The following is an 18,160-nucleotide window of genomic DNA, read 5'->3' as shown; positions in this document are numbered from 1 at the left end:
AGGAAACATCTGAACATATGAACTGTACTGTCCTTACAATTATTTATGGTTTATACTTTATGGTATATACTTCCTTTTTTTTTGGTATCATTTAGCATTTAGTTTATTTAGTGATTTATTGTGTCTTATGCATAAGTGTGATTTAACCAACTGACCTAAAAAAAACAACAACTTTGCAGTCACACAGTATGCATAATCAATAGTCTTACTTTTTTTCTGTATACATTTCCATATATAGCCTAATTTATATATGGTCATTGTATTTAATACAAGACCCAACATCAGCTGCTCATTTTCTGCCACTCTCACACAAAAACATAGTTAATCATTTCAGAATAATATGCATTATTTTACATCTTTCCTCAAAATAACATGATTAACTAGCTTAAATAAATTGATACCATATACATACTCTCACACAAAAACCTCTTATGTCCAAAATTACAGGAGAAGGAAAAAACCTTTTTAACTCTCAACTGAAGTAATTTGGGAGCATTTCTATTGGTCCATTCACACATGTAAAGAAGAACTGCCACGTTCACATTGGGTCAAAAAGTTAAAACGCACAAATGGAGAGGTTTTAGCGTGATAGCGATGATATTAAAACAACCTCACCCATCCCAAGCAAAAGTCGATAAGAGTAACATACGATGGACAGAATACCAATAATTATAGTAATATACTCAGAAGTATGAGCCCATGACTTCAGTTCTAACTGTGGAACAAAGTTTAACCTGTGATTTCTGATGTGATTTCTGATTTCTGACACTCCTGTATAAAAAGTCCTACCTGCGAGTCCTGAGTTGAAGATGACTGTAGGAGACCCACAGCCTGGCAGTGGAGGTGCCATAGGGGGTGGAGGAGGGGGCAGGGGGCCAGACACTTCCACTGCAGGACCAGGGAGAGGAGGAGGCGGTGGAGGGGGAGGAGGTGGAGGGGGGGGCTCAGGGACCGCTGATGGACCGTTTGGTACTGGAAGAGTGAACAAGAGTGAGAAGAGTGAGATGAGTGTGAATGACATGGGAAAAAAGAAGAAGCAGAGAAAATTAAACCTCTGTATTCAGTAATTTCAGCTTTTAGTGGTTACTGTGAATGAGAAGAAAAGGCTAAACTTATCTGACACAGAAGGTTGAGTAAAAACAGAACGAGGTAGAGAGAAACCAGTAAAAAGAGAAAATGGTAAAAGACATAAAAGGAATAAAAATAAAAGACATTTGCATTGATAGCCTGCCAAAGGGTATTTCTCCTACTGAGACTTAATCAGTAAACAGCAAATACAAAGTCATAAGCTGTGTCTATTCCTCTTGCTTGGGCTCTACTACACACTAGGGAAATGCCACATAAGAGAAGTGCTGGCAGCCTTTCCCCTATTATCATTCTCATATAAAGGCCTATAAAACACTGAAGTACCCAAACACAACTTGGGTGTTGGGAATTTTAAAGAAAGCACAAAGCACTTCAAACACTGCTTATTTCTAAATATTTACAGTAAAGCTACAGTCTAAACATAAATGGATCTACCCTGATAAATCAGGCCCTCACTCTGATCTGTGCGCTTACATAAGAAAAAACTGTGTTCCAAATTACTCACTGGATGCAGGCATTGGTGGAGGAGGAGGTGGAGGTGGGGGTGGTGGCATGGTCATGCCAGGTCCTTCCCCATTACTAGGCCCTATGAGACCAGGTATGGTACCCACATGTACTTCTCCAATGTGTTCTGTCCCCACCAGCAGGCCGTTAGTGGGTGGAGCTGAGGCCAGGATGGAGATGTCACCGTCTCCTTTCTTCTGGATCTTGATAGTTCCTTGCTTCTCCAGTTCATGGATCTTCTTCTCGAGATTACACTGCCTCTGAATGGCCTCATCCTTCTCCTTCACCATCCTTTTCAGTGTGTGTACCTGCGTGTTTGCATCCTTGTACACTTCCTATAGCAAGGTTTCAAAAGAATGGGCTGGTTTATTTATCAATGGATGAAATGATGGCAGGATGTAAATTCTGGTTTTATCCACAATTACATAGTTATTCATATCAATATCCAGTATAGCCTTCCATGCATGCCAGATCTTGACATAACAAAACTAACTTTTTCTTCTAAATTTTGAGGAACAATCACTCAAGTGTAAAAGGGGCTGCAGCTATGGATCAGATGTGGAGAGGCAAAAGAGATCTCACCCGTATGGAATCAAGTTCCTTGTTCTTCTGCATTAGCTGTTTCTCCAGTTCTACAATCTTCGACATGGCTTCGTTTTCTGTGTCCTGCAACTTCTCCGTCATCTACATAAAGAGTTTACAAGCATGTTCACAAATACATTACAAACATTCAATGGTCGACTAATCACATACCTGGAGAACCATTTCCAGTTCCTGACATTGTGTAAATCCACAATTTGCATTCAAAGACATACACTTTACTGTAAGTATTGGGGCACCTGCTCCAAAATCAAGGGTGTTAAAAAAGAATTTATCCTGCTTTTGTTGGAGTTACTATCTTTACTGATCTTGGAGCATTGCTGTGAGGACTTGATGGCAATCAGTGACAAAAACGATAGTATGGTCAGGACGTTGGTTGATCACCACCCCACCTCATCCCCAACTCAACGCAAAAGTATTGGATGGAGCACCATCATTCCAGTGAAACACAATTCCACTGCTCCACAGCTCAATGCCTGGGAGGGGGCTGGCCGCGATATGTTCCTGTTCTATTGGCAATACTTCTCTACAGGGACTAGACAAGCAGTGTGTGTGTTTATACATATTTGCACATCTGTGTCAGCAATGGGTGCAACCTAAAGCAGCTGAAAGAATGAATTAGTATGGGTTTTCACAAACATTTGGGCACATAATGAAAGTAGTGATATGTGGCACATGTTAATTATCTGGTTAGAGCTGTGTCTGTGACAATCAGGACCTTTTTTATTTCTGGATTTAGACACTGGTATTGATATATAACCAATTAGACAACTAGCGCCATCCTCTATTGGGGCAGGGAAAACTTGAGACTTTGCAGAAGAGGGGGTGCCTCTGTAAATGTAGAATCCTGTTATAGGAAATATAGCAGGGAATATTGACTACTATAGTACAAAATACAAAATAACTGAACAATTGGATTCAGGGTCCAAAATAGAATCCTGAAACATCAGACTCAAGGTCCAGTGTAGTAACTGTGATGGCTGGTCCACCTGGCTTCATAGATGTGCTTTAATTGGATGAAATCACCCATGTGGTTACATATGGCACATACATCAATGGCACATATGTAATGAAAGAAACCATCATTACTAACAAGTGTTTTGTGGGGGTTTTCCGCTTACCTCAGTTTCTGCTATTTATAAAATACTACTATGAAACATTACCTTCATTTGGGCACGGCACAGTTCAGATAGCAGCAGTTAGCTAGGAAACATTTTTTAAACAGAGACCGGGCAAAGAATAATTGGGGCAAATGTCAGCTAAACATTAAAGAATTACTGTACAGATTCAGTCCTTAGGTACAGTTGTTCCTCGTGGTGGACCACAAAACTCACCCCATTGGAGCTAAATACCTTGTACTACCTCCAATAAATTCTAGGTCAATCAATAAACCAAAACACGAATCAAACAGTATTAAATGATTCTTGAGTCCTACTTTGAAATTCCTTCACTTCAGACCTTCAACATGCTGTGTCTTCCAATCTGCTAATCCTTAGGAATGTGGGTCAAGGCTATGTGCGTCATTTCCTTAAGGGCTGAATTGTCTGCAGGTAACCATGTCCCATGTCACCTGATTATACTAACTGGAGTCTATCTTAATTGAGCTAATTCATTTAATAAGGTGATTCACTACTTGGTTGGAGCTAAAACATGACTCAGGTTTGCTACTAGGCTAAAATCAAAGTACATGGACCATAACCTACAGCTTCTGTAGAGGAAAAACACTGGATAAACCTGACGACCTTCATCCTTCCCGGCAGACATACATATTTGTAGTTGGGCAAGGGAGTAAAGGATGTTTAATCAAGGCTCTAAGTGCATAGAAGTGTGACTGCTATCTGAACACTCCACTCACATGCGACATGTTCTCCTCCAGCTCCTCCACTCGCTCCAGTGCTGCGTTCTTCGTCTCGGCATCCTCCAAAAGAGCTCCCACATCAAACACGTTATCCAGATATGCCTGAATCTGTACTTGCAACTTGTCACTTTCAGTGTGCTTCAGTTTCTACTCAAAGATTCAGAAAGAGAGAGGAAATAAAAGGGAAAGAGGGATTAGACTATGCTGATCACTCTAAGATGTGTTTTGATTGTGAATGTAAGACGAAGAATGGAAGAATGATTGGAATCAATGCATCAATGTAGGAATGCATACTCACATCCAGGTATTCATCCAGACACAGTTTCGTGAAGTCATACTGCAGGTGCACTCTGAAGTTCATATCCTCTACTGAGTGGACCACAATGTTAATGAATTGCATACACGCCACCTAAAAGGCAATAAATATTCTTTGAATACTTAGAAGACTGACCATCAGGGTCTTCTGTTACCCGTCTCCAGACCAGCTGCTTACCCTCCAGCTACCCCCTCAGACCTCCAAATAATTGCTGCTATTATTATTATTATTACCATTATCCATCACCTTTACTTTTATGATTATTACCACTATAGCAGTGCACTTAAACATAATAACAGACTTTTGCGACGATACAGTGCCTTTGGCTTGCTCACCAGAGGGGTTATGTTTTATGCATTGTTGATAATTTGCCTAATACTGGATTTCTTTAAAGCTGCAGTTGTAAAAAGTGCTATACGAATAAATTTGTTTTAAACACTATGTCTACATAAACTTTAGAGTGAGAAAAGAGGGCAGATTTCTTTTTAAATAGCAATGTATCACCATTGCAAGACATGTCATGTCAACAGTTTAAATCACAGATAAGACATTCATTTCTAAAACATGACCAAACTGGGTTTTCCTGACTTAAGTGACCTAAGCCTGAGCTGGGTGAGATACAGAATTTGTTTAATGTACCAGCATGATGTAAAATTATGCAAACCACATTTAAATCTCTGCTGGTTGAACTTGGCAAGGTCATTTTATCTTGCCTCTTGCCATAACAATCCACAGCTCATGCCTTATAGGTGGGTCAGAACCTCCATGGCGGCAGCAGGCTGACACTGACTCGTAATTTTAACACACAAGAACTAAATACACAAATACATCCTCTCATCAATGTCTCTCATTGTGCTACATGTGTCAAATAAATGTAAAATGTAAAACGTGTTGTTGCTAAATTGTCTTTTTTTTTTTTTACATCAATTGGCAACAACAGTTACTTCACACAGCACACGCTTGAGAGATCCCACTTTCCTGACACTGCATAGAGACTATTCTCACTGCAAGCATGACGAATGCCACACAGGGCCCCTGAATGAGAAATAACACTCAAGTGAAAAGCACTGTCAGTCACAAAATTCAGCAAAATGCAGATCAGGTTTGCTGGATTAAAATCACTGAATCACTGTTTAATAGTGGAATCCTCCATAGCTGAGGAGGAGTTGGATAAGTACCATGAAGTCAATGTTATTGTCCTCGTTCTTGAAGTACTCCATCAGCCTCTCAAATCTTTGATCTTCTGAACAAACCTGCAAAACAAAGCGAATAAATTATGCATTATTTTTATCATTAAAACGTGTTGTATGACTGGGTAGCGCTGCATATAGTCCAGTGGCTTTGAATAAGATTGTAGACCCAGAGTAATACAGGTAATACAACTTAAAAAAAACATGCTTAAAATGCTTGAACAGAGAAAACAGAGGGGGGGGGGGCTCTATAAAATATTTGTACACTGACTTTCATTGAAAGTTAAGAAGGTTTTCAAGTGACAATATGCTAATTAGTCTCTCTCTTTCTCTCTCTCTCTCTCTCTCCCCCCTTCACCCTATGTAGTCGCTGTTTGGAGATCATTTTGGATAACATTCTTGTGAATTTTCTGTCAAAAACAACCGTTTAGATGTCTGTTTAGATGTCTGTTTAGATGTATAACCTGCCAATTAGATGCTTTTTAGCTGCTCAAGGAAAGGGACCATTTTTATCTGGTGTAAAAACATTATTACAGCTTATCTGAACTGAATCTAGATGTGGTTGAGACAAATATCCAACACTTGGCTTAAATGACTGGCCTTAGCGTCGCCTCGGAATCTCACTTTCCACTTCCTTAACTTAACGGTAATGTGCCCTGTGTGGTGCCTGTCAGGCTGCTGAGATGTAATTTTCAAAGGGAGAGCCATGGTTAAGGGTAGCACATAGCATACACAATGTGTCATTTAAAGGTGGCATAAAACCTTCAGGGCTTAAATCACCTGAAGGCCCACCCTTAAAGCAATATCTGCTTATACTCTAGAGAAACAAACAGATCACCTCAAATGAAGGGAAATTAAATCAAATGGATTATTCTGTTCTGTGTTTTATTGTTTTAGCAAATGTTACCTTAAAACCACACTGAACTCAACTTCCTCACACATGCAACCATCACTAAATAAGTAAAACTCACACACACACAGATGCAAGCTCAGGCAAAGCTCCACAGCTCCAAATCCAGAGTGTTCTCTGTTGCTTGCCAAATTACCAGCAAACACGTTCTTCAGGTCTACTTTCATTTTTACTACAGTGGTCTCTCCAAGACTATACTCAGTACTATGGACACTAATGATATCTGTCATATACCACATCAAAGATGCAACCAGTGTTTTTCACTGATCCTAGTTTTTTATCTGTCTTTATGTAATCAAACATGTAAACAGGGTTACAGTCTCACTTCCTAGTCCATAAGGTCAATATATGGAAAAAGCTATAGTAACAGCCTTGATTTGCGTTTATTCACCTGTTTAGCCTATTGCAATTCAGCCTACTCATTTATACACAGGTTATGAGGAGTGCTTTACTCTAGACTTTACTCTGTTTTTGACTGAGGTAAAATACAGGGCAGCCAATCAAATGTAAGGTCATCAGTCTTATTGGTACTGTAACAAAAACAGCCTGTTTAATTGGAATACCATTTGTGAGTGCATTATGTGTCCTGTGGGGTGATGCTGTAAACCACTATCTAACCTGTGTGCACACACAAATGCTGCTCAATGCACTTAATGATGTGTAGATGTACATGATCAGTCTTCAGCAACAGGCTGAAACCATACAGGTAAAATTGAAGTAAATCCCAATGACAGCTGAGGTATTCTGTTGCTATCGCATGTTTAGAATCCTCCAATGTTGCAAAATTATATATAAAATATATGCTATTGTAGTGTCCGAATACTGCAGCTCCATACCTCTTTAAAGTTATCAAAAGCAGAGAGGATGATTTCATGTCCTCCTCTCACCAGACACACAGCAGCCAGCAGCTCTAGCACCAGAGCTTTAGTTCTGCAAACACACACACACACACACACACACACACACACACACACACACACACACACAGTAGAACAAAAATATTGTCAGTGTATTTTTCATCATTAGTTCTGCATAAAATACAAAATATGTCCAAGAACAGACACATAAAACACAATTGAGCCAAGAACTCTGTTGATGACTACTCGTCATGAGACTGTATGGAGAGCCAGGTCAGACACGGTGAGCGTGACTAACAGTCTTAACACTGTTGTCTCAGTGGCATTAAAGTCCCACACAAATATAAGCACAGTTCAGTCTGAACACACTACGCTACAACAACTACTTCAAAGACAGCGGCTACACCAAACTAGGAACATTTCCAAAGTGGAATGACGATGCGCATGTGCACACACACATATACACAAACACACACCAACACACACAGATTTAGAGGTCCTCCTGTCGCAGCTGCCAGTATTTATGACCCTGCCAGAGAACTCACAACCTGCCTGAATGGGAGAAAAAGACAAAAAGAAAGAGACAGAGAGGGAAAGGAGAGAAAGACGAGGCAAGAAAGAACAGAAAGGAGAATAAGAGAGAGAGAGATAGAGAGAGTCCGAAAGACCGAAAAAGAGAGGGGAAAACTTAATTCTAGAGAGTCAGTACAAAGCAGGTGCTTCTCTCTATCTATAACACAAACACACACACACACACATACAAAACACAAAACACACACACAAAAACACAGAGTCTTACCTGGGATTCTTGTTGTTCATACTTAGTGCAATTTCATTCACAGCATGTGGGTGGGACATGACCATGTTAAAGCCGTACTAATAACAAAAGAGAAAGAAAAAAGTAAGGGGCGGCTGAGAGAAGATGCAGGGGGCACATTCTGTAAGCACTGAAGAATGCTTACAATTTAATAACATCCTAACTTGAAAAATGATGTGGAACACCCATTAATGCATTAATCAGTCCTATCCATTCATCACCATCACTCTGCCTCAGCAACCAATACAACAAAAAGAAAACACTTTATAGTGCTAATCATAGCCAAACCTTCCTTCATGAACTGGGAATCAAGAATTATTAAATATCCCTCACTGGAAAAATCTATTACTGGACTATATTTTTTAACTGACACTATCAAAACTTACAACTCAGACTCACACCTAGTTAGGACACCAGGATTTTTTTTCATTACTACAAAAATGAATACTACAACATGATGCCACAAAAATGGGATAATATCATATAAAATATGACTCAACATGTATATGAAACACGAAAAATCCAAAATGTAGAACAACTTTTCACTCTGTACGACTCAACAGCCTTTACACTCAAACAAAATTCTAACAAGCCACAAGTATACATGTAAGCAAAACTAATTATATTCTTCACTATACATTTTTTATTGTCACGCAAAAACCTTGTATCTCCATTGTTGATGAATGGACCAATACAAATTCTCCAAAATGACATTTCACATTGACTTTATTGTTTATATTTTTACATTTGTTTTTCTTCTCCAGTAATGTCATTTTAAAATACAAAGATTTTGTGACTGCAACGATATGCATCATCCCTGCTGTGGTCTGACATGTGCTCACATAGTTTGGAAATACAAGCATTACAAAGCCTTAACAGTACTCCAATAAGGTGGTGGTGGTAGTGTTAAGGTGTAAAGAAAAAGATACTGTGGCATATAAGACCGAAATTCATCAGCACCTGACAGAACCCACAGTGTGTGCATCAGTGTGTGCGAGTGTTATTCACCTGGTAGTTCATGATGGCTCGTAGGCACATGATGCAGACGTGAACGTCGTCTTTTTTACACACTAATCTCGAATTCTTCAACGTTCTTCTGCTGGGCAACGTGTTGCATCTGGGGAGAGAGAGACGGGGAAAAACAGAAACTGTTCAGCAGAGGCCTGAAGGATAAACAGCTTTTCCCTCTGACAGGCAGGTGCAGATTCTAAAAACACCTTTCAGCTCCTAAACGTCTAATAAAGGATAAAGAATGAAGGAACGGGTCCGAACCAAAGCAATATTGAAATCCAGCACCAGAGTGAATTACAATGCTGGCAATGAAGAATGTGACAGAACGGAGGGTACGAACAGATTTCTGGACACTGTCGGCGCACTGCCCATAACTTAAAGTTACATTCAGTACATTAAACACAGTAGCCTACAAAGCGGCGCTGCCTCTGCTGTGACCTGAGGAGGTGTGTGTGAGGGCACAGGGTGCATTGTTTTAGCGCTAACGGCTCCACACACATCACTCGTATAGCGCACAATAGCAGCATCATTGACATGCATGGCGGTAGTCTGCAGCCCTTTGTAAGGCCAGAATGAGCTGAAGGCTTAATGTGTGAAAAAGAGGAGAGAGCAGGAACACACACACACACACACAAAAGCAGAAAACACACTCACATACACACCAAAAACACCAAAAAAACAAAACAAAACAGGTTTTGCTCAACTACCCACCAACACACACGCTAGACCTTTACACGCACATCTCTTCAGACTGGAACTTACTTCATATTAGCTATTCTAGTGCACAAACACACACACACACAAATATGTTCTTTTCAGGACTGTCACAAGACATGCAGTACAAGCTTCGCCAGAAAGAGCACTTCAGGCTACACATTCACTCACACACACACACGCTGATTCCACACTGAGTCATGATAGCTTTGGTGAAGATACGGAAATGCCTCAGACACTTCACACTCGTTTCCTATACACCACTCCTGACACACAGACACACACATGCACCTGAAAGTAGAAACAATGAATGTGAGAAGAATGCTACATTTATGGCCTAAAGTGCATCTCATATATAAGATATTTTCATATCTGGTGTGTCACACAACATCTATCTTCAGCGTGAAATGCGTATAGGAAAAAGTACATCGCAGGAAGGCATCATCTCACGTGCCTTCCTGCAGTACTGACAGAATTGGAGCACGGCCTCGAATTTGGAGCCTAGAGGAACTGTATTCACAATATTCCACTCATCTAGGAGCTCTGTCAGCCTCATGAGGTCTGTAAGCATGGAGCATTAGGTGTGTCTTTTTTTGGTTTGACTGCACACCCACTTATATATAAGTGTAGTTATGCACCTCTTAAAACAACATGTAGCATTTGTACCTTTAAATAACCTCTTCAAAATCATGTTGATGCTCCACTGACTTGACTCCACTGGAGAATCACATCTCTAGCACTTCTGTTATTGCCACTCAGGGTCTGGAACGCCAGCTACTGCATAATGTAACTTTGGTGGAGTCGCACTATCCTGAGAGCATGCTGGCAGCCTAGCGATGCTGCGTCAGAGGCAGTTTGAAAAGAGGAGGTGTGGCAGGCTCCCTCCCTGCTACTGTATGCCTAAAGAATGTCAAGCAAACCTCATATAGATGATTTTTGCTCTGCAACATCAAATACTAATATATAGTATTGTTACTGTTAACCATACAGGACTAGATTTTCCATAAAGAAAATATGATTTAATTTATTTAATGAATTAATTTAAGTAAACTCTTTCAAAACAATCTGAATCATCCAGTAAATATTAAGTATAATAAAAAACAATACGGTTGCTTTATAACAGCTCTGGTGTAACATAATATATCTTCCAGCCCGTCATAGACAGCAGTGTGTGCACGCTCTTAAGTGAGTGTCCGCACACACCCACATCTTACTGACGTATACTTCCGCAGAGAACAGTGTGTGTGTGTATAATTGTGAGCAATTCATTAATCACTTAAACCAGTGTGTGACAAACCTCTCTTACAGTAAGACTTCATTGTGTGTGTACATGCTCACCCTCTGGACTTGCTTTAACAGGCTCCTCAGCAACACTACGCAACAAGGCAGAGCTTGTGAGCTAAGCTGGCTTTTCTATGATCAGGTGTCACTCAGGGCGTTTTCATTTTTTTTCCCGGACCCAGGAACGCTTGCTCTGAGAGCTTGGTACGTTTGGTCAGGTGTGAAAGATGTTTTCGAGCTCGGGAGCGGCCTAGAGAACCAATCTTAGGTGAAGTGACGTGATTGGTTCATTTTGTCACGCAAATCCTTCGAATCATCGTCTGCATGGTTACAAACCATCTCCTTGTCCTATGCGGTGAAATGCCATGACTCTAGCCCGGTTCTTCGGCCCTACCATGCACCCATATAGAATTATTGTGTGTGGAAGTAAACCATACAAGCCCAGAATTGGTCATGAGTGTACTCGGGAAAAGTATGAAAACACCCTTAGAATAACACTGTTTTATTATTTTCTACAGAGATCCATAGAAGCTGCAAAGCAAAAGAAAACCACAGAGGCTTCATTCTATGTCTAAAACCTGCACACGTACCCTCGTCCTTTTGAAGTGTCCAATAACACTTTTGGCACGCCAACGGGCTATTGGCCATTTAAGGGGTTAAAAAGAAAGTGACTGTGCCAAATATATGTCCTATTTGCTTAAATGTAACCAATGTAACCATCTAACCAAATACTGTGATATGTATTTTAGTCTAATGCATTGTGAATGTGACCAAAGGCAGGTTCAAGAGTACTGGATAACAAAAAGGTACTTCCTCTCCCTTTTATTTCTTGGGATGTGGACAATTGGTGACAGCCACAAACAGTAACAGTCATCAATAAAAATAAATATAATACGTAATGCACCTCATAATTAAAGGCAGTAGACACCACATAAAGCCCCAGTCATTTGAACATGGATTACAAAGGTGAAGCAAACACATTTTGTACATATGCACACAATACGTAGACACTATGTTGATGGATATGCCCATAGTTTCAAATATCCAAAGTCCAGAACAATGGTCTACTTTTAAACTTTAGCATTATAAATAAGATGAACACCGAACCCACTACAACAACAGAACCCACCTATCCATGCTTTGCCTGCAAATATGTGTGGACATTCTTTACACACTTCCAATAAATATATATATATATATATATATATATATATATATATATATATATATATATGCTTCATACATTTCAAATGATACTTATTTTATATGTGTGTAAGATTTTAGGAAAGACTAGGTATTGCGTAATTTCTGTTACATTGCAGTGAAGTGTGTGTAACTGTTGTTTCCAACTAGCTACACTGAGTGTGGTTTGGTGATCTAACATGTTAAATTGATGACTCAAAGTTGGGTTTATAGATTATACTGTACAACCACTGAAGCAGTCTATTGTGAATAAGTTGTGTGCTCCAGTTTCCAATCAGTTTAAATGGGAGTTCTGTAAATCTTGTCCCACCTCAAAACAGCAGCTACAAAAAATGCACTTGTGGGCAGAGCATGAGACAACTACATGAGATATTATACTAACTAATTAAGTATGACACATAAAACGAGCACTGTTCAGAACAACATAACCACTGCCCTGCTGCTGCACTAACTATAGGAGATTCCATTAGGACAGAAGAGCTATACAGCCAATGGATAGACTCTGAAGCTTCAGACTATTTGAGGGACGGTGAAAGAGAGGAGACAAGAGGAGAATAGAGGAAAACAGAAGCAAAAACAAAACTTAAGTGAGCAATAGTGACAAGCAGCTGAAGATTGCATTGTAAGAAAGAGAACCTGCCTCAAGCTGAAGATGGGCACACACAGAAGGAAACTATAAAAAAGAGAGGATAGGTGAGAGAACATCAACACTGCTTCCAGTTTAGCAATAACTCAGAAAAGCCCACAACTAACCAATGCCCCACCTGTGCTAAACAGCCAGTAGAACGCAGGCTTTAATAAATGGCTGTTAAATGCATCAACTACTGGAAATGACATTATAATAACAAACTAATTTACAAGGATTCTTCATTCTGAAACCTGAGTCATGGTGTCTCAGCAGCACAAACCCCCCACACATCTATGGCACAACCTCACAGTATAGAAGGACAGAACTAAACAGCTCATAGATGAAGATGTTGCTGCTGCAGTGACCAGGAACCTCCACTATTCATTGTTTTCCACAGCCATCAGAAGGTCAAATGATAGTGATGTGTCATTTTACTCATCACTGTACAAAACAGAATGATCTAAATTAGTACTCTGAGTCACTAGAACCCAGCAACTGTGTTCTGCTCTTTAGATATCACTGAAGGCTAAACACACTTTCTCACAACTGATGCGTAGTATCACAGCAGATAAAGTTAGAGGTTAGTTATCACAGCAGATAAAGACATTCCTATGTGTAAGGAAATATCAATATATTGAAGTATTGTGATATTATGTTTTGCAATACTGTATCGACACTCAAGAACACAGTATTGATTTTGAATTAATAGTTTGTATGTAAATATTGATGGCAGACAGCGGTTCCGTGTAGTATGGTGTTTAAACTCTGGCCGCTAGATAGAAGAGAAACTTTTCTTTTAAATTTTTATGCATATCAACATCATGTGTTGTTATTATATTTCTAGGACAGGTTACATCAAATTTAATTTGAAAAATAATTCAAAATATATGCTCTTGCTTACAGTATCGCAATATATTGTATCATAAGTCCTGTATCATATTTTAGCCAGGTTTTCGCCAATACACAGCCCTATTGAGCACCATGTTGTTTATTCAATATGAGCTCCTAATTAAACACAGATGGCTTTACCTTAACGTCGAGTGCCTCCCAGCTCTGGTGATGTTGTTTCCAGCAACAGGAGATGGTAGATTGCTACCTCCATGAAGATCTTCAATAGAGCGACTCCAAGATTTCGACTTATCCATCGCATGTTCTGCACCATTCTCGACACTGTCCCCATCAAATCTACACACATACACAGACACACACATATTAAAATACATGCCACCAAGCCCATGAATTTTGCAGTCAAACTGGCCTTTAAATTAAGGAAACACAGTTATTATGTGTACAAAGATTTTACAATTAATATGCATATTTCAATATCAAAAAACGTTCAGATGTCGCCCATGTTCACTCCACGTTTTAATGGCACTGTGTGAATTGAAGTGATAGAATGTTGACTCTACCAATCCACCTCCACCTCCACTCATTTTATAGTAAAGAAATGCTGTGGCCATGCTTTTGAATAGCGTGTTTTCCAAACCTGTTGCTTCCAGTGATAAATAAACTTGTGTCTGCCTGTCATGAAAACTGATGGCATGCTCTACAGAACATCTAAACCTTCTCAAAACTCTGACCACACTAAATCAACTTTCTTCAACTTTCTTCAGAAATGTATTCAATATTTTTTTTTCTTTCTTTCTTTCTTTCTTTCTTTCTTCAAGCCATATAAAATGCAAAATCATATTTTAATAACCCAGCCCTCACTGCATGCAACAAAACATGTCTTGGGTTCAAAAAAGAAGACGTTTCTGCCTCATTAGCTATAATGGTGGTAGCAGTAATGTAACCACTGGTGAATTCCAATAAAATATTTTTCAACACAATTCTGTGTCCAAACAAGACTCTGGATCTCATGCAGGAGGGTGAATGGTAGCAGTTTTAGTACATATGCTTTACGGACAAAAGTACTGGGACACCTGCTCATTCACTGTTTCTTCCGAAATCAAGGGTGTTAAATGTTTACATTAAATGTTTTTGTAGCTATGTCTAAAGGGACCGGTTTAAAGGCACACACATGTATGGTTTTGACCCACCCATGAGCAAAGCAGAGAGCTGCTAGAACAACGTGCACAGTGTAAATGGAGCCCATGCATTCCTCCGCAGACAAGTTCCACCACAGTGGAGACACACACCAGTAAAACATATTTAGGCAGCAAATCACTTTCTCATTAGGCTATAAACTGCTAGAGGCTGCAAATGGGGACCATGTGACTGGGCCTGGTTTGTGTGAATAGGCCGTACACAGTGCACAATATATACACTAGCTCCCGATTCAGTCAGAGCGATGAGCCAATGTTCCAGCACATGAGGCAGAGTGTGTACGTGTGTGTGTATATGTGTGTATATGTCCTGCAGCCAGAGAGAAAGGAGCCATTGTGAGCATTGTGTGTAGTGTACAAGCACTGACGACTTACGTGACTGCATACTGTGCAAACGAGAGATACTCCACCAGCACGTCCAGGCCTTTATTCTCCTCATTTAGAAACTCGCGCACCCATCTGCACAGAGACAGAGAGAAATGAGCAGCAAAGCACATAACAGACATATTTCAGAGAGGTTTCCGAAGTTTGGTGTATCCCACTGCTCAGATGGTGAACACCGAGATCATGAAATATGGAATGTGGCCTCAAAAGTCTTTAAAAAAAAATATGAAAGAAAAAATAGCAGCTTTTCAGAGCTCAGGGATGCAGACAGCAAGGATTTGGAGATTTTATTTTTTCCTTCTCCACTCAGAGAGTTGTTCTCCTCCCCATCATTCTCTGGGAGGAATAATGATGAACAGACTACAGGCACTTCAAAGCTAGCTATGCCAACAGCATCTCAGACTACTGATGCAGCAGCATGCACAGATTTAAACACACACACACACACACACAGACACTGTGTGAGCTTTCAGCTGGAAGCAGGGCAGCAGAAATGATCAAAAGCCATTTTCACCTGTTCTCCCCAGTGCAGAAGTGGGCCACTGTCTGAGCACTTCATTGCTTTGATTTGAACTCTAAATGAAAAGAACTTCCTTTCTCACATCTTCCGTTCTTCACTCCCTTAAATCACTCTCTGCTGAAGACTGGCTCTGCATATCTTCAGCAACTTACGCATATCTATAGTGTGTCAGTGTAACTCTACACACACTTATGCCAAAGAGAACCTGTTTTATGAGTGATCCATAATACATTCAAATCAATTTTAGCAGAGAATGAACCTTGTTACAGATCCAAGATCAGTTCCCTTAAAGCTGCCCAAGAATGGAAAGCTGTATTTACCTTAGGCATAGTCAAATAATGAGAGTTCAGTACATGGAACTGTCATACTGTGAACCTCAAACACTCATCATCGGATAGAAAATCCTGCCTCACCAAAACCTACAAAACTTACATACACCCAGCCCACAAGCGAAAGCCTTCGAGGCTAAATGCAATGGCTAATTCGGGAGAATATGGGAGAATTACTAAAAAAGGCTACAAAATAATGCTAGGCTGACAAGAGTAGGGCTGGCCTGAGTAAGCACTGATGCAGACATCCGTTCTGGGAAGTCTCGTGAAATGAATGAATGCTAGGCTAAAAGCTAACCCACCTGACCAACTACAATCTTTTCAGGCCTGCAAACCACACACCACATCAGGAGGACACTAAGAGTAAAATACAGGTTCTAGTTACAGAGCTTTGCTATGCCATGCTATGCAGGTGTGGGCCTTTGCAGTGACGTAAACCAGCTAATAAAAGCAGAGTTTATCATTTTTTGCCCCCACAAGTCCTCTGTAAAAGGAAAAACAGCAAGTTTGAAAATAACAGGGTGGTAAATTAACTTGTAAAAACGCATTTTAGCTTTTTTTTGCCCAATACTCACATACTCACTATTTCTATATTAAACAAGAAGTTAAAATACAGAACAGATGCATTCTACGGTACATTTAATGAATTTAAACCTGGAAATCTCCTCATGTGAGAAATGATGTTATTACTTACTAGTACAATGTTCCTACAACAACTGGCAATGAAAATTAGCCCATAAACGGAGCACAGTGTGTTGATATGCAGCACCCTTTTAATGTGTTTTACTTATTAAAAAGGGATGCATGTGCTCTACATATAAAGTAAGTTATAATCACAAGACAAAAGAGAGAAAGGAAAAAAGTGAGAGCCCTTTGTGTGCATTTGTGTGTATGGATAGCTGAAACAGCAGGACTTCCTGCCTTCCTGCAGCTTTGTTACGTCACCATAATCCATCAGTTTTTCCACTTCCTACCAATGCCTGCTCTCAGCCTGCATAGGAGCTTGTTATGACAGTCCATCCTTATCAAACGATCTCAGCTGATCTCTCATTCTTTTTGTCACAAAGCATTTAATGGACTGCAGCGAGCTTTGGAAGAGTCACAAATGATCAGACTTGGGCTGTAATGATTGAATGCATTAAAAATGACCCATTTAACGTTTATCATATACTATAGAGTTTATTTTGGTTTTAGATTGACCTGGTGGTGTCCCCAAAATAAGGCCAACACATTGCGCTGAAAATGTCACAATGTTATAAACACTTAGAACACAGTCAGAACAAGATACGGTCACATTCTCCACAAGCTCCAAGAGCAACAATTCATCTGCTTAAATTCGGACTCGATCTTAATGCTGTTTTCCTGGAGTTGGTCCTCATTACCAGCACGACTGGTACACGACTACTGGTTATGCCAAACCAGCAGCTCTTCTCTCAGTCTGACCTTGGTACTGTTGTGTTTCCTCACAGTATCCTCTTTGTTAGCAACTCCTACAGCTGGTTTCTACAGACTAGCATTCCTACTAACAGGCCGATTTTAGCTTGGGCTGCTATGGCTAGTTTCTTTAGATTGATGCCCTGTTCCTGAACTAATTACAAATGTGGGCTGCTGCAACTGGCAAACTACCATCCCAGCTCATGAGTTGGCAAGAAACTGAGAGTTGGCTGCTCTATTCCCTGCAGTCAAACTAAAGCCAGTTAGACATTGTACAATGGACATGAGGAGAAGTTTGCAACTGCATGGCTTATCTTTGATTCCCGTGACACCGCCAGAGTTAGGCTTTACACCATGGGTCTAGTGGTAGGTGCTACATCTACACATACCTGCTACCTTATGGCATTAGCAGTAGCATCTAAATATAAATGAGCTTTGAATGAGGGGGTCTTGCTTAAGGAGGAATTTCCACA

General features: G+C 40.0%; 1 protein-coding gene across 9 annotated transcripts in view; it reads right to left on the bottom strand.

Moving 5' to 3' along the window:
* The window catches only part of fmnl2a (formin-like 2a), a 68,799-nt gene that overhangs the window by 13,267 nt on the left and 37,372 nt on the right, over nucleotides 1-18,160 (bottom strand). For all 9 annotated transcript variants that reach the window (XR_011980021.1, XR_011980022.1, XM_072685882.1 and 6 more), the window contains exons 5-15: nucleotides 15,396-15,479; nucleotides 14,005-14,160; nucleotides 9,147-9,255; nucleotides 8,121-8,197; nucleotides 7,301-7,394; nucleotides 5,543-5,617; nucleotides 4,347-4,457; nucleotides 4,046-4,195; nucleotides 2,173-2,274; nucleotides 1,592-1,925; nucleotides 790-972 (exon numbers count right to left, since the gene is read on the bottom strand). Coding sequence is in view for 7 of the 9 variants with exons in the window: in XM_072685882.1 (XP_072541983.1) it covers nucleotides 790-972; nucleotides 1,592-1,925; nucleotides 2,173-2,274; nucleotides 4,046-4,195; nucleotides 4,347-4,457; nucleotides 5,543-5,617; nucleotides 7,301-7,394; nucleotides 8,121-8,197; nucleotides 9,147-9,255; nucleotides 14,005-14,160; nucleotides 15,396-15,479 (1,475 nt within the window). In the remaining 2 variants the exon portion in view is untranslated. The remainder of the gene's footprint in view (nucleotides 1-789; nucleotides 973-1,591; nucleotides 1,926-2,172; nucleotides 2,275-4,045; nucleotides 4,196-4,346; nucleotides 4,458-5,542; nucleotides 5,618-7,300; nucleotides 7,395-8,120; nucleotides 8,198-9,146; nucleotides 9,256-14,004; nucleotides 14,161-15,395; nucleotides 15,480-18,160) is intronic.

Source organism: Salminus brasiliensis, chromosome 8 (genome assembly GCF_030463535.1).
Source record: "Salminus brasiliensis chromosome 8, fSalBra1.hap2, whole genome shotgun sequence".
Lineage (NCBI taxonomy): Eukaryota > Metazoa > Chordata > Actinopteri > Characiformes > Bryconidae > Salminus > Salminus brasiliensis.
Note: the sequence above shows the minus strand (reverse complement) of the source record. Positions and strands in the feature narration are given on the sequence as shown.